The sequence below is a fragment of the Chiloscyllium plagiosum genome, unplaced genomic scaffold (assembly GCF_037043375.1).
Source record: "Chiloscyllium plagiosum isolate Xiang-an unplaced genomic scaffold, Cpla_swu_hap1 HiC_scaffold_40, whole genome shotgun sequence".
NCBI classification, from domain to species: domain Eukaryota; kingdom Metazoa; phylum Chordata; class Chondrichthyes; order Orectolobiformes; family Hemiscylliidae; genus Chiloscyllium; species Chiloscyllium plagiosum.
The window spans coordinates 13,238,779-13,260,560 of record NW_028270178.1 but is presented as its reverse complement, the minus strand read 5'-3'; the positions used below and the strand labels follow the sequence as shown (position 1 = coordinate 13,260,560).

The following is a 21,782-nucleotide window of genomic DNA, read 5'->3' as shown; positions in this document are numbered from 1 at the left end:
ATGTTCCACTGAGTCACCAAATTCCACATATCCCTTGTTAGAGAAAGTGGCTTTGTAAAGTCATTTGAAACTCAGTTCCATTGCAAACATCAATTGGTTTCTTTTACAAGAAAGTTGGTGGTTTTACCATGCGCTCATATGACGGACAAAATGCATCATGGGGCTGTTTGTACTTTTACTTCAGCACACCCTGACCGGTCCATAATCTCCTTCGCAACGTTTATCAGTAGTCAGTAAGTTTCTCCATAAATAGTGTCAGTGCTCAGTATTTCTTCCACAGTGAAACTTGGCGCTCAGCCTCAATGCTCAGGGAGCTGCTCAGTTATGGTGAGGAAAATGACCATCCACTGTGCATTGTACTTTCGGTGACCGGAAATAAACTGCGGAAAGTATCAAAAACGAGCCAGAATTGCAGAAATGAATGGAAACCTCAACTGTAATGAGTTTTCTTTTTATAAAAAGCAATACAAAATGAAAGGCACACCGAATGAAGAATTTTCAGAAATGTTGACTGTGCAGTCGATTAAAGATGGATTGTGGGTGATAGGACAAAATAGTTGGGGCAACAAGGCACCTTTTTTTTCCTAAAGTACAACCAAAGTGAATTGTGGAAAACGCTTCAGAATATTGTATGTTATGGCCACAGTTGCTAAAAATACAAGTCAAATCAGATCCCAGAATGACAGAAGTTTGGAATATTTAAAGTTTAATTTTTGCATTTGATTGCCGTGGTAGTTAATCAGTGAAACTATTCACATGGCGCTGCCGCTGGCCTTACAGTGCAAAGAACATCAAGTTATTAATGAGAAAAAAACAATATCATAAAAACATCAGAATTGGAGAATGTCTCAACACGCAACACGAAAGAAAAATACAGCTTTTTCACCAGCAACATCCTTTGCAGATATTCAGTTTTCATTGAAAAAAATCACACTAAAATCAACTCGTTAATTTTCACCAGAACTGATTATTTCCAAATTGTGTGGCCATAAGGCACATTTCCAATTCTGAATACATGGACGTCGTTGCATTTAATACAGCCAGGGGAATGCCACTGTCTGTTTCAACCAGCAGATTATGTTTCTGAATGAAAAATCTGTCTCAAACGAAGGTCAGAACTTTTGACCAATTTGCATATTTTAACCATTCGATTAAATGGATATTTTACTCCATTGATTAGCTCCTCTCTGAATTTTATTTGCGTTAAAGCGTAAATGCAAGTGTTGGTGCAGGAACTCAGAAGCCGGAGCATGAATCCAATTTCTTGAAAGACAAATACTGGATGATCAAAAGTCGTGTCTTCATAATTATAGTTTATTTCTTGCCAGTTAAAGGAGCGCACGACATGGGTCATCCACAACAGTATAAAATTTGCGGACAATGCAATGAGCAAGATGATTGATTTTCTCCGGTTTACCATCTCTGGGTCAGTATTCGTCTGTCCATTTCCCTGGAGCTGTAGGCGACAGCGGGTGTGGTTGGATATTATAATATGTCTGACAGTCAGAGCATTGAATGCCAAAATCAATACGATTGGAAGCAATGGTATCATTATATTGTCAATCCATACATACACTTTCCAAAATAATGCTGTAAAATAGTCTGATATTGCAATGCAAAACCACGGCACATTGTCAATAACAATTAAAGGAGTAAACACAAAATACCAAGTAATTGACCGCAAACAGCTGACCACACTCACAGTAATTATGACCACAAATGCAGATCTCTTATTACAATATCTTGCTCTCAGCTTCTGGCAACAAATTGCAACAAACCGATCAAAGGTGAAAGCAACTGTGAACCAAACTGAGCAGTCCAGGGCTGCAAGGTACAGAACGACTCTTGAGGCACAGAGAGGAGTGATGAACAAGAAATTAACCGGGAAATAAAGAATGTTAATTCGATCGAGTAAGACATTAAGGATGACGAGAAGTAGATCTGCTGTAGACATTGCCAGCAAATAGCGAGTGATGCATGGGGAGAGCCCACAATTGCCTCGATTCAGGATCACAATTCCCATGGAGTTAACTGTAAGAAAATAAAGAAAGATACTCCTCTTCATGACTTTATTGACAGCAACGTTGTCTTAATATGTCTGCTAAATGACACCAGCTGCCTCAGATCAACTTATGAAATCAATTAGACTATACATGGTGAAAAGTGACAAGTGTATTATTGACTTAAGCAAACCGGAATTAAATAAAGGTATTCTTTGAACGAATAGATGAACAGAATAAATAAATAAACAAGGAATGAAATCTATCATGATTGAAATATGTTAATGCAAATATGGCATCCTGGCGAATTCACCAAAGGGTTCAGTAGATTTTTGATGGTTATTGTATTGTTAATGAATAAAATAAATCAAATTAACGTGGTAATAAGGCGAAGATCAGTACTGAGGCATGGCATGCGAAGCATAGTAGCTCGTGAGAATTGTTATGAAACTCAGTGAAGGCGGCAATTTGTTCGAAAAATGTTATGGCCCAGATCAAACTATCGTCAAAATATATCCAAAAGAAAGCCCTGCCCTCTCCTTTTCTTCTTTTAAAACCAAATTCCAGGTCTTGCATTCCAAATGCAATTCAATTGAATAACTTACCAGAGCTGAAGTACAGCATTTTATTCATGCCTCCTACTTAAAATGCAACGGGAGAAAGAAGAAATTAGAATGAATTAACTCTATTGGAAATCTTAAGAGAATGATAGATTATTAAATTACTAATCAGTAACTGTTCCAGTTCAGTAACATGCAATAAACACACCCTTGAGAGGGGAAAATTCGGTAAAACAGTTTGCCTCAATTCAATTCTGGCAGCAGGCAGAGAACCCCCAGATTTTAGATTCAACCAAAAGATAAATAAAATGGCTTCTACAGCTTTAAAAAATAATTGATGCCCCTGAAAAGCTAAAGTTAGAAGTCATATTTGGATAGGAGCTTGCCCCACCCAAGCTCTTCTATTGTTCCAACATTTTAATAAAAAAGACTCCAAGAATTGAAGCGATTTACTTCAATGGCTTTCAATAGATATCTTGTTACCTCTGTCTTCAAATCTCTTTTCAAACAAACACAGGACAAATTTCACATCTTGAAGCCACAGTCTCGTCACAACTCTCCCCACGAAGTAACACATCAATATACATTGATCTTAAATAACCTTTAGTCTTACACTACTTGTACACAGCAATAAATATATCTGATATTCACTTTGAGCATACAAGCATTCAGTACTATTATCCATTTCAGTCCGTATTCCTTTTCTGCCACTAAACACTTACAACTTTCTTCCCCAAAATCACGTAAATGCATCAGCAATTATGTCCTCTCGTGCCCTGTGCACATTTCTCAAGTTCTACAGTCATGAGCTCCACCTAAGCAGTCTGAAATTTTGATACTTTTTTTCCATAAACTTTAAAGGGTCATGATCATTATATTCAACTATCTCAAGTCACTGCCAATGTATAAGTTGACATGGTGCAACACCAACAGCAAGCTCAATATCTCTTTTTGGCAAGTTAGATGAACTCAGAGCTTTGGTAAGTGGTTTGAAATATGACATCATTGCAATTACGAAGACTTGGCTGAAAGCAGGACAGGGTTGGCAGCTGAATGTCCCAGGTTTTAGATGTTTCAGGTGTGATAGAAAGGGATGCAAAAGCGGTGGACGAGATCGAATACTTTTAAATGAGTATCTCACGGTAATACTGACGGCCCGTGGAATGAAGCAAATTGGTTAGAACTCAGGAATAGGGAAAGTGAATTCTCAATGCTGGGGTATACCATAGACCTCACAACAGCCACGGGAGATTGAAGAGAGAATACACATACAGATTTTCGAAAGATGCTCAAAACTTTGGAAACAGCAGGACAGATATGGTGAGTGATACGGTGACTGATATGGTATTGACTGCTACTCACTTCGTGCTGGGGCCTTGGATGGGCAGAAGTTGTAACGACCATTTAGGAGAGTTTATTTTACACAAAATGTAAACAGTCTAACCAAGCAAGGAATTATACTAGCCCTGCTTTTTGGAAATGAGCCCGGATAGATGAGTGGAGTTTTAGAGGGGACAATTTCGGGAGTATGACCCATAATTTATTGAGTTTTACGTTAATCGGGTAGGAATAACAGCAGTCCTCGGTGAATGATTTAAATTAATGGAAGTTGAACTACAACACCTCCAATGTGGTTTGGAAATATACCAGTCATCATTGAATGGCGGAGCAGAATTGATGGACAGAACAGCCGACTTCTGTTCACCAAGTTTCTTCAGACAGTTCCCTGTCACCCTCACAGCTACTACTGTCTAGAAGCAGCAGGTGTACAAGAATGACAGCACTTGTAAGTTTCCTTTAAACCACTCACCTTCCTGGCTGGAAACACATCATTGTTCCTTCATTTTTGCTGGACTTAAAACAGTTTAAACACAATTGGATGTCTACACGTTTAGGAAAGGTGTAGCGGGACATGAGTCAAGTGCTGGCAAATGTGAATAGTTAGGTTCAGGAAACCTGGTCGGGAAGGACAAGTTAAATTGAAAAGTATGTTTCCATGTTGGATGTCTCTATAACTATACACGGATGGTCTTACGCTAATTGTCTGCAGTGTTTTGAGAAAGTAGCTCAGCACCACTTTCTCAAGTGTAACTTTGGATGGCCAATCCTGCTGTCTCAGTCTGCTCTATGATACAATTAAACAGTCTGTAAAATATTTATTGCGAAACCTGATTACACGGATGGAAGGAAACAACAGTAAAAAAAAACAACTCCTGGTGAAACCACGGGAAATGCAAAAGGTTACAATTAACCAAAGCCGAGCAGCCTGCGTCAAATTTCAATAAAGAATGGGGGAGTAGAGTTAAATAGGTTTACACGAACATAGACATATGTACGGACTTACCAACAATGCCAACAGCTGCAAGTATTGGGTAGTAAATTCGTGCTACCTGTAAGATTACTGAGTATTTCATTATGTCCCAGTCAGGTCGTCTGTTAGAAGAGAGACAATGATTCTGTCTGCTGAAAAATAATAATAACGTCAACATAACCTCATTTTATTGAGAAGCTAAATGTCCCGTGAGACAATAAAGACGTTTGGATCACTGACTGAGTTAATTGCAGTAAGCTGAACAGCAGCAAAGTAACAACTTTCCTCTGAGGGCTACTTCACAGTAATACGTTTTGAAGAATAAAATGTCACTAATTTCCTGAGAGTTAGTATTTGATTATATTGTCAATGTACTCAAGTACAGACGTAAAGGAGTACAGCGAAAAGTGCACAATGTCTCCATTCCCGGGGCCATCTTACATACAAGGACGCCCAGATCCAAAGTAGAAAAGTGAAGAAAGCGAGTTAAAATTAAACAGTACAGGCTTTATTCATATTAAGTTCATGTCATACTGAGATAAAGCTTTATTGCCTTTGAAATCAACATAACACTGGGGCAGATTTCCCAGTTCATGGCAAACTAGCACCGATTATCTCGGGCCCTTTTCTTTCTCATGAGTGTCTAGAGCGTTGCCGTTCTGAGAGCAGATTTCATTTCGGGTGTCCTGCAGAATGAGGACTCGTTCTTCCACACTAAAATAACTTTTCTGGCTAGAACTGCTTTATAATTCAGACAGGAACAATGATTTGGCAGTGCTGCAAGAGTCAGATTCCAGTTGTTTCATGATGTCGTGTAACAGGTGAATAGGAAGCAAGGTGCTTATAGTGCCACATATGTAGGCTGCCAAATAGGGAGGCGTTATAATGCGAACTGGGGCATGGTTTATGTAATAATTCAAACGTGGCCAGCGAGATGGATCTCATTATGAGTTCCGCGACTGGGGCTGTTAATCTTGTCCAATGAGAGAACGCTGCCTCACATATCTAAACAGGATCGTGGAATCCATAGAATCCCTTAAGTGAGGGGACAGGCCACTCAGTCCAACCAGTCCACAACGACTCTCCGAACAGTAACCTGCACAGACCCATTTCCCTACCCTATTATTCTGCATTTACCCCAACTAAGGCACCTGATTTGCACATCCCGGAACACAATGGGCAATTTAGCATGGCCAATCCACCCTCACCTGCACATCTTTGTACTCTGGGAGGAAGCCGGAGCACCCAGAGGAAACCCATTGAAACACGGTGAGAATGTGCAAACTCCACACAGGGCCTCGCCCGAGGCTGGAATCGAACTACTGCGCCACTGTGCCTCCACACTGTCAGGGGTTTTGTTCACTCGGAGAACTGGCTCTGATTGAGCTGGATCAGTTTGAAGCACTATGCGCGTGCAAGTTGTGTCATTTTGCGATGGGGTACCGGCCTCTGTGGAGTTATTTCAGAGGAGATGAGACTGGGATTATTGTTTTAACCGTGAAAAAAACTCATTTTTGCTGAAGCCCTTCTGTACTTCAAACGGACACTTGAAAAGGCTTTGCCTTCAGGAAATGTGTCAAGTGGAGCATGTGGTCTGCAGGGTATGCTGATGGGAAGTGGGCGCTCTCGCCAGGCCAGTTGAGCTTCAGGGGCACCGGTTCAGTGAAGGCAATTGCATCGCTTCACTCAGGGCATATCCTGAACAGTGGGAGTCCAGGTCATCCCACAGCAATAAACCCAAGACATAGCCAGCGTTAGCCAAGCAGGTCACATTTCCTGCAGTCCCCGGCCGGCAAGCAAGAGTAATCAGTTCCAGTTTGCACACGAGAGACTGCAAGAGTTCCACTTGGCCCGAATGAAATGAGAGAACTTATAAGCTGATATTCAGGAGACTGGCCACGCTGGCAAGCTCACCTACATCTCGCTTGGAACGGTCAATTTGTTGTTTGCTTGCAAAATAACCAACTGGCTAAATGGTCATTTGTTTCTAATGGAGGTTTATATGGTAGGGCTGTGTAACTGACTTAGAGCACGTTGTTAACAAAATTCATTCTGGATTTCAAACCTCATGTTTGCAATAGCGATTGGCTACACTGAGAATCTAAACCGAGGAACAGTTACAGGTTAAGGGTACCACATTGGCTTCGATCTTGCATGAGACACATCTCCTTCAGCTGCCACTCATTGTGGTAAAAGACTCTGGACAAGTCCGATGGGATAAAATTTGTTGAGAAAGATTCACTTTGATTGGCTCTGCATTTTAATTTTAGTAAACGGCTGTCTGAGTGAAGTCACAATTAAATACCTGGGAGTTTTTCAGCAAGGTCGGATGATTATCAAAGGAACCAATCTCATCTCGCAGGTTGGCCAGGATGCAATTCTGTAAGACCCGCCCAATGCCATTTACGTTTTGGGCAACAGCAGAGGCAGATATCGATGGTTGGGAGGTGGAGGGTAGTTTGTGTGATACAGTGATTGGAATGAAGGGCAGATGGATCTCATTGACTATGCTGTCCTTGATTGGGGTTGTCCACCTGCACAAATCTGGGCGTGCTGGCTGACAGATATAAACAGGTCGCCCTCTGTGCTGACTGCCTGCACCCCACTGCAGTTATGTTTGAGCTCAGATGTCCTTGCAGAGGGAGTACGCGTTGTCCACGAATGCCTCGAGGGAGAGGTGGACACCACGGACAATGGAGTGCATTGTTTCCTCCTCCTCCAACCCTATTTGTGTTTTATCCCTCCCCTCCTACGTATTTTTTTCTCACATAGATATTGACCTTATCACTTTTTGCTTGTTAATGTTTCATTGGCCACGTGGGTGATTTCCATGCCGGTGAAAATGTGTAAGAAATATCTTTCATAATTGTGTCTTTCTTTACTGAGTCCTCAAACATGCACGTGTGCATACACATACACACACACACAGACCCAAGAGAGCACTGGTGATGTGAGTGAGTGATAAGCGTTACTGCTTTGCATTGGAAGTGTATGGTACAAACAAAATTAATAGAAAATGGACATTTTTATGGGTGTAGGTTTGCTCGCTGAGCTGTAGGTTTGATATCCAGACGTATCAATACCTGGCTAGGGAACATCATCAGTGGCGACCTCCAAGTGAAGCGAAGCCGTTGTCTCCTGCTTTCTATTTGTACCTTTCTCCTAGATGGGGTTCCTGGGGTTTGTGGTGATGTCATTTCCTCTTCGTTTTCTGAGGGATTGATAGATGGCATCTAGATCTGTGTGTTTGTTTATGGTGTTGCGGTTGGAGTGCCAGGCCTCTAGGAATTCTCTGGCATGTCTTTGCTTAGCCTGTCCCAGGATAGCTGTGTTGTCCCAGTCGAAATGGTGTTTTTTTTTTCATCGTAGGGCTACGAGGGAAAGAGGATCATGTCTTTTTGTTACTAGCTGGTGTTCGTATATCCTGGTGGCTAACTTTCTTCCTGTTTGTCCTACGTAGTGTTTCTGGCAGTCCTTGCATGGAATTGTTTTTGTTGATGACGTTGGTTTTGTCCATGGGCTGTACTGGGTCTTTTAAGTTTGTTAGTTTTTGTTTGAGAGTGTTGGTGGGTTTGTGTGCTACTAGGATTCTGAGGGGTCTTAGTAGTCAGGCTGTCATTTCTGGAACTTCTTTGATGTATGGTAAGGTGGTTAGGGTTTCTGATTGTGTTTGGTCTGCTTGTCGTGGTTTGTTCTTGAGGAATCTGCGCACTGTATATTTTGAGTATCCGTTCTTCTTGAATACGTGCTATAGGATTCCTGAAGAAGGGCTTATGCCCGAAACGTCGAATCTCCTGCTCCTTTGATGTTGCCTGACCTGCTGCGCTTTTCCAGCAACACATTCTTTCAGCTCTGATCTCCAGCATCTGCAGTCCTCACTTTCTCCTATAGGTGGTTCTGCTCTGTTTTCCGAACTTCGTCTGTGCTGCAGTGTGAGGAAGGCTCGTTGGAATAGTGTTCTGATACAGCTTTGTTTGTGTGTGTTGGGATGGTTGCTGGTGTAGTTAAGTATTTGGTCAGTGTTTGTCGGTTTGTAATTCTCCATTGTCCTTTCTTTCGACTGTGACGTCCAGGAATGCGAGTTTGTTGTCGGTTTCTTCCTCCTTGGTGAACTTTATGCCTGTGAGGGTGTTGTTGATGATGTTTAATGTCCCTTCTATCTTGTTTCGTTTTGTGATGACAAAGGTGTCATTTACGTGGCGCACCCAGGTTTTTGCTTTGATGGTTGGTAGGGCTGTTTGTTCTAGTCTTTGCATTACCGCTTCTGCTATGAATCCTTATAGCGGAGATCCTATGGGTGTGCCGTTGGTTTGTTTGTAGACTATGTTGTTGAAAGTGAAGTGGGTGGTGAGGCACAGGTCCACGAGCTTCATGATGTTTTCATTGGTAATGTGATTGATGGTGGTTGGTGTGTGTGTGTTGGTCTGTTCTAAAAGTGTGGTAAGTGTTTCCTTTGCCAGGTCGATGTTGATGGAGGTGAACAGTGCTGTTACGTCGAACGAGATCATTTCTAAAAATAAATGAACACGAGAATCTCCTCACTCTTGGGACTGGCTTTGAGCTGGTTGGTCAGAGAACATGTGCTGTGCACATGTTAATAAAGTGTGTCTGTGTGAATGAATACCGGCCTATGTGCAGTTTTTGCAGTGTCAAATGAATGCAAAAATCTGAACTGAAATTTAAGAAAACAGTTACAAGTTAGCCATTAAAGACTGAAAGTGGGAGCAAAGAAAGGCCAGAATTGGACAGGAGAAGACTTTGGCTTATAGGAGCTTAAAGCTTTCTGTAGGCAAAAATCAGGAATAAAAGAATGAGTCGAGTTAGATTAGGGCCAATCAAGGACAGTGGTTGAAAGTTGTGTGGAGTCCAAGGAGATAGCGGAAGCGCTAAATGAATATTTTTCTTCAGTATTCATACTGGAAAAACAGACTGTTGTGAGGAGAATAGTGAGATCTCGTCTACTAGACTCGATGGGATTGAGGTTCACAAGGAGGAGGCGTTAGCAATTCTGCAAAGTGTGAAAATAGATAGGCCCCCTGGGCCGGATGGGATTTATCCGAGTATTCTCTGGTAAGACAGGGAGGGGACTGCAGAGCCTTTGGCTTTCATCTTTATGTCCTCATTGTCGACTGAAATAGTGCCAGAAGACTGGAGGTAAGCAAATGCTGTTTCCTCGTTCAAGAAGGGGAGGAGAGACAACCCTGGTCATTATAGGTCAGTGAGCCTTACTTCGATTGTGTGCAAAGTGTTGGAGAAGTGTATAAGAAATAGGATTTATAATTATCTAGATGGGAATAAATTAATTTGGGATCGTCAACACAGTATTGTGAAGGGTATGTCGTGCCTCACAGACTTTATTGAGTTCTTTGAGAAGGTGACCAATCAGGTGGATGAGGGTAAAGAGGTTGATGTGGTGTAAATGGATTTCAGTAAGGCATTTCTAAAGGTTCCACATGGCAGGCTTTTGCAGAAAATACAGAGGGACGGGATTGAGGGTGATTTCACGGTTTGGATCAATAATTGGCTAGCTGAAAGAAGGCGGACAGTGATGGTTGATGGGAAACGTTCATCCTGGAGTTCAGTTGCACGTGGTTTACCGCAAGGATCTGTTTTGGCGTCACTGCTGTGTGCTATTTTCATAAATGAACTGGATGATGACATAGAAGAATGATTTAGTAAATTTGCGGAGGACATTAAGGTCGATGGAGTTGTGGATAGTGCTGAAGGATGTTGGTAGGTTACAGAGGGACATCGATAAGCTGCAGAGCTGAGCTGAGAGGTGGAAAAAGGTGTTTAATCAGAAATGTGTGAGTTTATTAACTCTAGGTGGAGCATCAGCAAAAAAAGAGTACTGGGTTAATGTTAAGATTCTTGTCAGCATAAATGAGCAGACTCATCTTGGTGCCCATGTACATAGATCCCTAAAAGTTGCCACCAAGGTTGATAGTGTTGTCAGGAAGGCATATGGCACATTAGCTTTTATTGGTAGAGGGATTGTGTTTCGGAGCCACGAGGTCATGCTGCACCTGTCCAAAACTCCGCTGCGGCCGCACTTGGAATATTGTGTATTTTCTGAATTTTGTTTGTGGTGGTGTAGGAAATCAGAAGGCGTAGCACGAATCCAACTTCTGTGAAAGACAAATATTGGATGATTAAAAGTCTTGTCCTCATAATTGTAGTTTATTTCTTTGCATTTTAAGGCGTGTATGCCACATGTAATCCAAAATAGTCTAAAATTATCAGACAATGTCCCCACAGTAGGCTATTATACAAAATGCGGAGGAATGGGATTGTGGGAAACATAGCAGTTTGGAACAGTAATTGGCTTGCTGAAAGACAACAGAGGGTTGTAGTTGATGGAACATGTTCATCTTGGTGTCCAGTTACTAGCGGCGTACCGCAAGGGTTGGCTTTTGGGTCCACTGCTGTTCGTCATTTTTATAAATGACCTGGATGAGGGCTTAGAAGGGTGGGTTAGTTATTTTGCGGATGACACTAAGGTCGGTGGAGTTGTGGATAGTGACGAAGGATGTAGTAGGTTGCAGAGAGACATAGATAGGATGCAGAGCTGGGCTGAGAGGTGGCAAATGGAGTTCAATGTGGACAAGTGTGAGGTGATACACTTTGGATGGAGTCATTGGAATCAAAGTACTGGGCTAATGGTAAGATTCTTGGGAGTGCATATGAGCAGAGAGATCTCGGTGTCCATGTACACAGATCCCTGAAAGTTGCCACCCTGATTGACAGGGTTGTTAAGAAGGCATACAGTGTTTTGGCCTTTATTAATAGAGGGATTGAGTTCCGGAACCAGGAGGTTATGCTGCAGCTGTACAAAGCTCTGGTATGGCCACACTTGGAGTATTGTGTACAGTTCTTGTCACCGCATTATAAGAAAGATGTGGAAGCTTTGGAAAGGATGCAGAGGAGATTTACTAGGATGTTGCCTGATATGGAAGGAATGTCTTACGAGGAAAGGCTGAGGGCCTTGAGGCTGTTCTCGTTAGAGAGAAGAAGATTGAGAAGTGACTTCATCGAGACATATAAGATAATCAGAGGGTTAGATAGGGTGGACAGGGAGAGCCTTTTTCCAAGTCTGGTGACGGCGAGCACGAGGGGACACAACTTTAAATTGAGGGGTGATAGGTATAAGACAGATGCCAGAGGTAGTTTCTTTACTCAGAGAGTAGTAAGGGTATGGAATGCTTTGCCTGCATGGGTATTGGATTCCCCAACTTTAAGTGCATTTAAGTCATCATTGGACCGCCGTATGGATGTACATGGAATAGTGTAGGGGAATGGGCTTCAGATTAGTATGACAGGGCGACGCAACATAGAGGGCCGAAGCTGTAATGTTCTATGTTCTATAATGCAAAGAGCAAAATGGTTGATTTTCTCCGATTTCCCACCTTTGGATCAGTATTATTCTGCCTATTTCCATTGATCTGAAGACGGCAGTGGATGCGGGTTGGCTTTTTTTAATATGCCTGACAGTCAGAGCATTCAATATAAAATCAATATGATTGGAAGTAACGACGTAATTATGGAGTCAATCCACACATAGACTTTCCAAAATACTGGTGTGCAATGGTCTGATATTGTGACACAAAAGAATGGCACATTGTCAATAACAAATGAAGGAGTAAACACAAAATACCAAGCAATTGAGTGCAAACAGCTCACCACACTCACATTACTATGACCACAAATGCAATGTTCTTATTGCAATATCTTGCTCTTAGCTTTTGGCAACACATTGCTGAAAACCGATCAAATGTAAAAGCAACTGTGAACCAAACTGTTGCAAGGTGGAGAGCAACGCTCAAGGCACACGCAGGAGTGATGAATAAGAAATTACCTGGGAAATAAAGATTCTTAATTCGGTCCAGTACGAAATTAAGTGACGGTAAATAGATCTGCTGTAGTCTTTGTCAACAACTAGCGAGTGGTGCATGTAGAGAGTCCCCAATTCCCACGAAGTTAACTGTAAGAAAAATATTTTTTTTTGTTTCTTCATGACCAGAACACAAACAAAAAGAAAATGTTCATAAGTCTGTTAAATCAAATCAATTTCTTCACATAAATATATCAACTCAATTACACTGTACACGTGAAAAATTGCAACTGTATTATTGCCTCAAACAAAAAAGAATCAAATAACGACATGCTTTGAACCCATAGACAGAGTAAATGAGTTAATAGAGAAATAAGGAACAAAAGCTATAATGAATGAAATATGTTAATGCAAGTATGTCATTCTGACAGATTGACCAAAATGTTTTAGAGATTTTTCATGCGGATTAAATTGTTAAAGGAGAAAAACTTAAATTTAAATGCTAAGAAGGGCAACTTATTTAACCCCAGCCGACCCAGTCAGGATCGGTGTATTCACGAATTGCGCAGATTGCAGTAATCTGAACAAGCAGCAAATTGACTCCTTTTCTCTGAGTGTTATGGCGCCACAGAATGTATTTTGAAGAAGGAAATGACACTAATTTCTGGCGAATTAATATTTGTTTTTGCTGTCACGTGTTCTCATATCCTTCTGTACGTGAGTATATGGCTACAGTGAAAGTTCAAAATATCAGCACTCCCAGCGTCACGTTATGCATAAAGTCACGTCGGTACAAAGCCTTAGGTACAGAATAGAAAAGTAAAGAAACATTACAATCCTTCTTAGTATAAAGTGGAAACGAAGTAAAATTAAAAGACGAGTTTTTTTTTAAATTTATGATCGACAGGAGAATGCGTTCCCGTTTGCAATAAAGGTATTCTGTGCCATACTGAGATGCAGATTTTCCCTTCATTAATGCCTTTAAAATCAATAAAATACTGGGTCAAGTTTTCCAGTGAGTGGGATTCTCACACAGATTGCCACTCTGGACCTTTTCTTTCTGATGAAAGAACGGAGCTCTGCATTTCTGTATGGAGATTCCGTTCAGGCTACCCTCAGGAACGTGGAACCTGACTTCCACGCTGACTGGTGATTCCTGGCGAGAGCTGTCTTGTAACACATGAAGAAAGTGCGATTTGACAATATTGTAATAGTTAAGTTCACGATGTAAAATGACATGGGACCCCAGATTAGCAGAGGGCAAAGCGGTCATGGTGCCAGGCTTGTAGGGCACCAACCTGGGAATGGTTAGAATACCAACTGGGATAGGGGTGGTGTAGCGATTGTAAGGTGGACTTTAAAGAATATGAGTTCCTCAACTGGGGCTGTTAAGCTAGTCCAATCAGGAAGGCCTGCCAGACGTATCTAAACAGGAGAGTCAGGGGATCTGTTCTCTCTGAAAGATGGCTCTCGGGGTGCTGGATCAGTGTCACTTACTATGCAGGTGTAAATAAAGGGTTATTTGGTGATGGGATACCGGCCTCTGTGGAGTTATGTCAATCGAGCCAATAATGGGAATAATGATCTAACCATGCAAAATCGCCTACCAGCTGAAGTCCATTTGCACTTCAAACAAACACTTTACTTAGCTTTGCCTTCCGAAATGTGTCAAGTGGAGTGCATGGTTTGCAGGGTATATCGATGGAATTGGACACTTACGGCTGGCCAATTTCATTTGGGGAACACCAGTTTAGTGAAGGCAATTGCATAGCATCACTGAGGAGAGATCCTGAACAGTGGGAGTCCAGGTCAGACCAGAGAAAAATCCCAATGCAAAATCAAACCTCGGCCAAACAGGTCACATTTTCTTCAGTATCAAGGGCAGGCAAGCCACAGTAATTGCATCCAGTCTGCTGACTTGAGACAGCAAAATACTCCCACCCGGGCCTGTATTAAGTTAGAAAATTCATAGGGCGGTACCCAGGAGATTGCCGCGCTGGAAAGCCCAGCTACATTTGACTTGGAACAAATAATGTGCTTTGGAACATCCAAATCAAAATCACACAAAATAAGCATCTGGTTAAATGGTCACTCCGTTTTAATTGAGGTTTATACCAGATCGGCTTTGTCAGTGACACAGAGACAGTCTTTAACAAAATGCGCACTGACCTCCAACCCTTAGTTGTGTGTGAGACCTTGGCTACACTGAGAATCTATGCCAGGGTACTTTTACAGATTAAGGGCAAATTTCGGATTCAAACTTGCATGAGAATCAACTCGTTCAGTTACCAGTGACTGTGGTGAAAGACTCAGGCCCAAGGCTGATGGGGACGGAATTGCTTGAGAACGAATCACTTTGATTGGCTCCACATTTTTTTTGATTTGTAAATGGTTGCCTGAGTGAAGTCCTAATGAAATACCCGGAAATCTTTGAACAAGGTCGAGGGATTATCAAGGGAACAAAGGTCACCTTGCACGTTGCCCAGGAGGCAATTCCACGGTTCTGTAACACCAGCCTAATGCTATTTCCCTTACAGACAAAGCAGAGGTCAACATCAGGAGGTTGTAAAGTAAAGAAATCATCAAACAAATCCAGTTTACAGAATGAACTGCTCCGGTCCTACTGTTTGTAAAGTCTGGTTCGACGTTTTGCCTTCATGTGGATTTTAAACATACAAAAAATGGCTTCTCACAGTTGATAAATACCCAATCAGTAATCTAATCTAACCTAATCTAATCCCACACTGAAGAGAACGGCATTTCATTATTGGGAGCAAGAGCGATTGACTCAACCAAAGTTAAACACTGGTCTCGTTTACACATTGATGATGCCGGGCCTTTCAGGGGCTCAATGTTCATGCGTATTGCAGATTATTCAAATGCAAGGTTTGTGAAGGTTTGTAGCTCAAGTTGAGGTTTAGGATGTAGGTTTGCTCGCTGAGCTGTAGGTTTGATACCCAGATGTTTCATTACCTGGCTCGGTAACATCATCAGTGGCTACCTCCAAGTGAAGCGAAGCTGTTGTCTCCTGCTTTCTGTTTGTATCTTTCTCTTGGATGGGGTTCCTGGGGTTTGTGGTGATGTAATTTCCTGTTCGTTTTCTGAGGGGTTGATAGATGGTATCTAGATCCATGTGTTTGTTTATGGCGTTGTGGTTGGAGTGCCAGGCCTCTAGGAATTCTCTGGCATGTCTTTGCTTAGCCTGTCCCAGGATAGATGTGTTGTCCCAGTCGAAATGGTGGCTTTTGTATCCTTGTGTAGGGCTACGAGGGAGAGAGGGTCATGTCTTTTTGTGGCTAGCTGGTGTTCGTGTATCCTGGTGGCTAACTTTCTTCCTGTTTGCCCTAAGTAGGGTTTGTGGCAGTCCTTGCATAGAATTTTGTAGATGACGTTGGTTTTGTCCATGGGATGTACTGGGTCATTTAAGTTTGTTAGTTTTTGTTTGCGAGTGTTGGTGGGTTTGTGTGCTACTAGGATTCCGAGGGGTTTTAGTAGTCTGGCTGTCATTTCTGAAACTTATTTGATGTATGGTAAGGTGGTTAGATACACGAACACCAGCTAGCCACAAAACGACACGACCCTCTCTCCCTCGTAGCCCTACACCCGGATTTAAAAAGCCACCATTTCGACTGGGACAACACATCTATCCTGGTACGGGCTAAGCAAAGGCATGCCAGAGAATTCCTAGAGGCCTGGCACTCCAACCACATCGCCATAAACAAAAACATAGATCTAGATGCCATCTATCAACCTCTCAGAAAACGAACAGGAAGTGATATCACCACAAACCCCAGGAACCCCATCCAGGATAAAGATATATATAGAAAGCAGGAGACAACACTTGGAGGTGGCCACTGATGATGTTACCTAGCCAGGTAATGAAACGTCTGGATATCAAACCTACAGCTCAGCGAGCAAACCTACACCCTAGATTATTCCAATGTTGGAATTAATTTGTCAAGTACTGATCAGAATGAAGGACATTTGGATCTCATGGAGTATGAGATCCTTGATAGGCATTGTCACTTGAGCCAATCAATGAGCCCAAGCTGACAAATATAAATAGGAGATCGTCTGTGGCATAGACTCTGTGCTGACTGCCTGCCTCTCTTCTGCATTTCTGCTTGATCCCGGGTGTCCTTGCAGATGTAGTACGCAGTTTCCACAAAATACACTCAATGCCTTTGGCGGGAGGTGGGCACCACGGAAGGTGAAATGTTTCATTTCCTCCTCCGACCCCATTTTGATTTAATCCCCACCCTTCACCTTCACCTACTTTTCTCGCGTAAGCGTTGCCATGACCAAGCTTTGCTTGTTAAGAGTTCACTGACCATATGGGCGTTTTTCGTGGCAGTGGAAATATACAAGAAATATCACGAAAAATGTCGTCTTTTGTACACAGTCAGTGCAGACAGACACACAGCCAGGTGACGTGGGCGAACTGTAAGCACTATTGCTGTGTAGTGGTAGTGCGCAGTATTAATAAAATAATTACAGAAAAGAAAATGAAAATACATAAATAACCAGTCTCATCACTCTGGGGACAGGCTTTGACCTGGTTGGTCAGAGCCCATGTAATGATGTACATTTAAATAAAGGGTAACTTTGTGGTGGGATACCGGGTTCTGTGCAGTGATTTCAGTGTAAAATGAATCCATGATGTTGTTATGGATTAGAGTTGATTAGGAACCTGAGATGGAATGAAAGAAAACAATCACTTACGTGTTGGCAAATTGAGCCTGCCAGATGCCCCAAGGCAGGTAACTGAATCGACAAATTCTTCTTAATCGATTTCGTGAGTACAACTTAACAGATCAGTTTATTTCCTTTGTGCAACAATGCAGGTTGGTCCAGCAGTCGTTGCACCGTTCCTAGTTGCCGCTTGAGAAGGTGGTGGTGAGCTGTCTTCTTGTCCACATGCTTGCAGACTGACCAGCAATGTGCTTAGGGAAGGACTTCCAGGGTTTTGACTCAGCGGCACTGAAGGGACAACGACAGATTTCCAATTCAGGGTGGTGAGTGACTTGGAGGGGAACTCGCAAGGGGTCGTGCTCCCAAGTGCCTGCTGCGATTATCCTTTTAGATGGAAGTGGTCGTGCGTTTGGGAATGCTGTCTGAGGAGCTTTAGCGAATTTCTGTAGTGCATCTTGAAAATGGAACACACCGCTGCTCCTGAGCTTCAGTGGTGGAGGGAATAGATGTTTCTGGGTGTGGTGCCAATCAAGCGGGAGCTGCTTTGTCTTGGAATGTGTTAATCTTCTTGGGTGCTATTGGAGTTGTACCCCAGCAGCCAAGCTGGTTAAGGAAAATGAATAGAAGATTGGGAAGAGGAGGGATTTCTTCCCTATCAATGTTGTGAAAGGATATAAAAGGTTTCAAAATATATGAAAGGATGCAACCTATTGCAAAGATGTTGTTAAACTTGAAATGGTTCAGAAAAGATTTACAAGGATGTTGCCAGGGTTGGAGGATCTGAGCTACAGGGAGAGGCTGAACAGGCTGGGGTGGTTTTCCCTGGAGGGTCGGAGGCTGAGGGGTGACCTTATAGAGGTTTACAAAATTATGAGGGGCAAGGATAGGGTAAATAGGCAAAATCTTTTCCCTGGGGTCGGGGAGTACAGAGCAAGAGGGCATAGGTTTAGGTTGAGAGGGGAAAGATATAAAAAGGACCTAAGGGGCAACTTTTTCACACAGAGGGTGGTACGTGTATGGAATGAGCTGTCAGAGGAATTGGTGGAGGCTGGTATAATTGCAACATTTAAGAGGCATTTGGATGGGTATATGAATGGGAAGGGTTTGGAGGGATATGGGCCGGGTGCTGGCAGGTGAGACTAGATTGGGTTGGGATATCTGGTCGGCATGGATGGGTTGGGCCGAAGGGTCTGTTTCTGTGCTGTACATCTGTATGACTCTATAACTCTATAACTCCCTATTGCAGGGGAACAAAGCTGCATGGGGTCCTCTTGGATGTTTAAGGCTGAGAGAAACACATTTTTGATCAGTCGAGGAATTTAGTCTTTTGGGAATCTGTAGGAAAGTGGATGCATGAGCTGTCAGACCCGACATGATCCTATTGAATTGTGGGATCGGTTCGAGGACACGGACAGCCTCAGTTATTATTGCCTTATTGTGTTATAGACCATCTATGCAATGTTCCCATGAAGCGTCATGCATTCCTTATTTGAGAGGAATTACTTAAAACCAGAATACCCTGAGTGATAGGAGCAGAAATTTGGTCATTCGTCCATCGAGTCCGCTCCATCATTCACTCATCATTGACAGGTTTTTCTAACCCATTTTCCCACTATTTCCCATCTTTTGATCCCCTTGGCAATCACAAAATTATTCACTTCTGTTTTAAATATACTCGATAACGTGGTCTCCACCGCCTTCTGTGGTGATAAATTCCACACAATTACCACTGTTTGTCTGATGTAGTTTATCCTTATATCCGTTCTAAAATGTCTTCCCATTCAGCTCAGGCTGTGCCCTCAGGTTGTCATCTCTCTGACAATGGAAACATCTCCCCAACATCCACTCCATACTGACTGTTCGGTATTCTGAATGCTTCAGTCAGACCCCCCCACCCACTCCCACCACCTCCACCATCTTTCTCGAGTCCACCGAGTATGGTTCCAGAGTCATCAAACGTTCCTCATTTGTTCAGCCTTTTCACTCCTGGGATCATTCTCGTGAACCTCCTCTGGACCCGCTCCAGGGCCAATACATATTTCCCGAGGTATGGGGCCCAACGTTGCTCACAATGCTAACGCAACCACTTGACGCTCATTTCCATTTCGGTCAACAAAGGGTTTATTTCAAAGACGTAGGGTGTAAGTCGCCGTGTTTACCATGGGCTCATCGTTTGATCAAAGCAGATCGCGCATTTTGTCTCCATTGACCTCTGCAAATCCTGGCTGGTTAAATATTTCGTTCACAGTGGTCAAGAATGTTCTTCATCATTAGTGTCAGTCCACAGAATTTCTTTCACGGTGATTTTTGGTGTCCAGTTTCAATGTTCGGGAAACTGTTCTGACATGGTGAAGTAGGTCATTATCCAATGTGCCTCGCATTTAATGCGCACGACTCACAACTACATATAGGAGCTGAAAACTCAAATGGTATTCTATAACAGCTGAAAAGGAGCATGCAAGGCACACCCAAGGAAGAAGTTTCAGATGTGTTGACAATGAGGCAGATTCAAGAATGGATTGTGGGATATGGTGTACAACAACATGAACGACCACTCAAGTGGTTTTTTTTTATGAAGCAATGCCAGAGACTGTGTATTGTGGAAAATACTTCTGAACGTTGTGTATTTTGGTCACAGCTGTTGTCATGTCAGATTCCTCAGCGACAGCAGTTGGGAAGATTTTACATTTAATCTTTGTATTTGGTCAGTAAACATATTCACATGAGGCTGCCACTGCCCTTTCAGCAGAAGAACAGAAACTTATTAATCAGAAAATTCAAAATTATAGAAATTAGGAAGGGTGTTAACATAAAGCACAAAAGCAATGACACGGCCGTTTGAGCAGCAACATGCTTTAGAAAGGCACAATTTACTTGAGAAATTATGCTAATTTCAATTCATATCTTTTCCATCGGGTGAATTATTTACAAGTTAAGGAACTGGAAATGTTCTTTCAAATTCTTAGGACATGAATTTCTTTTCAGCTAGTGAAACCAGAGATTTTCCAAAAGCTCTTTCAAAAAGGAGATCCTGATTTTTGACTAGAAGTATGTCTTCAAATAGAGGTCAGACCAGTATGCTTATTTGCATAGCTTAACATTTCGAATAAACGGGTATTTTATGCCATTGACTAACTCCTTCCTGAATTTTGTTTGTGTTAGAGCGTAAATACAGGTGTTGGTGCACGAATTCAGAAGCCGGAGCATGAATCCAATTTCTTGAAAGGTAAATATTGGGTCATTTGAAGTCTTGTCTTCATAATTATAGTTTGTTTCTTGCCATATTAGAGCACGTATGACATAGGTCATCCACAACGCTATAAAATTAGCAGACAATGCAAAGAGCAAGATGATGGATTTTCTCCGGTTTACCACCTCTGAGTCAGTATTATTCTGTCCATTTCCCTGGATCTGAAGGCGACAGCGGATGCGGTTGGATATTATAATATGTCTGACAGTCAGAGCATTGAATATCAAAATCAGTACGATTGGAAGCAACGGCGTAATTATACTGTCAACCCATTCATACACTTTCCAAAATAATGATGTGTAATAGCTTGGTATTGCGATACAAAACCATGGTATATTGTCAATAACAAACGAAGGAATAAATACAAAGTACCAAGTAATTGAGCGCAAACAGCTCACCACGCTCACAGTTATTATGACCACAAATGCAGTTCTCTTATTGCAGTATCTTGATCTGAGTTTCTGGCAACAAATTGCTACAAACCGATCACATGTGAAAGCAACTGTGAACCAAACTGAACAGTCCAGTGCTGCGAGGAATAGAACAACTCTCACAGCGCACACTGGAGTAATGGATAAGAAAGTAACTGGGAAATAAAGATTGTTAATTCGGTTCAGTAAGACATTAAGGATGACGAGAAGTAGATCTGCTGTTGACATTGCTAACAAATAGCGAGTGATGCACCGAGAGAGTCCACACCTGCCTCGATTCAGAATCACAATTGCCACTACGTTAACTGTAAGAAAAATAAAGAGAGATGCACCTCCGCATGATTATAGTCATAGCAAAAACAATAGGTTAACTGGTCATCTAAATCAAACCAGTTGACTCAGGTTCATATTATACCATTCATGGTGAAAAAATACAATGGAATTATGGATTCAAGCAAACTCCAGGAGGGAAGAAAGATGAGCTTTTAACCAATGGACAAAGACTAAATCAATCAGCGAGGAATGAAAATTATAATGAATGCAATATTTTAATGCAAGTATGTGATGCTGACAGTTTCAACAAACGTTTAATAACCTTTTCCACGCTTATCAAACTGGTAACATGGAGAAAAGCAAAACAAATTAAAGTGGGAATAAGGACAAGGTATTTTACATCAATTCACCCAGGCAGAAACTGAGCACGTGAA

At 42.1% G+C, this 21,782-nt stretch overlaps 2 protein-coding genes across 2 annotated transcripts in view; both read right to left on the bottom strand.

The window, feature by feature from the left end:
- Positions 1-1,075: 1,075 nt before the first annotated feature.
- Positions 1,076-4,974, bottom strand: LOC148138335 (putative G protein-coupled receptor 139). Its single transcript, XM_087981634.1, has 2 exons — positions 4,905-4,974; positions 1,076-2,031 (listed from the first exon to the last, which is right to left on the bottom strand). The coding sequence occupies exons 1-2, from the start codon at positions 4,972-4,974 to the stop codon at positions 1,076-1,078; spliced, it is 1,026 nt and encodes a 341-aa protein (XP_087837760.1).
- Positions 4,975-20,475: 15,501 nt separating this feature from the next.
- LOC148138334 (putative G protein-coupled receptor 139) overlaps positions 20,476-21,782 on the bottom strand; it is a 43,882-nt gene continuing 42,575 nt past the window's right edge. The window contains exon 3 of the mRNA XM_087981569.1: positions 20,476-21,380. Within this exon, the coding sequence (XP_087837695.1) occupies positions 20,476-21,380 (905 nt within the window). The remainder of the gene's footprint in view (positions 21,381-21,782) is intronic.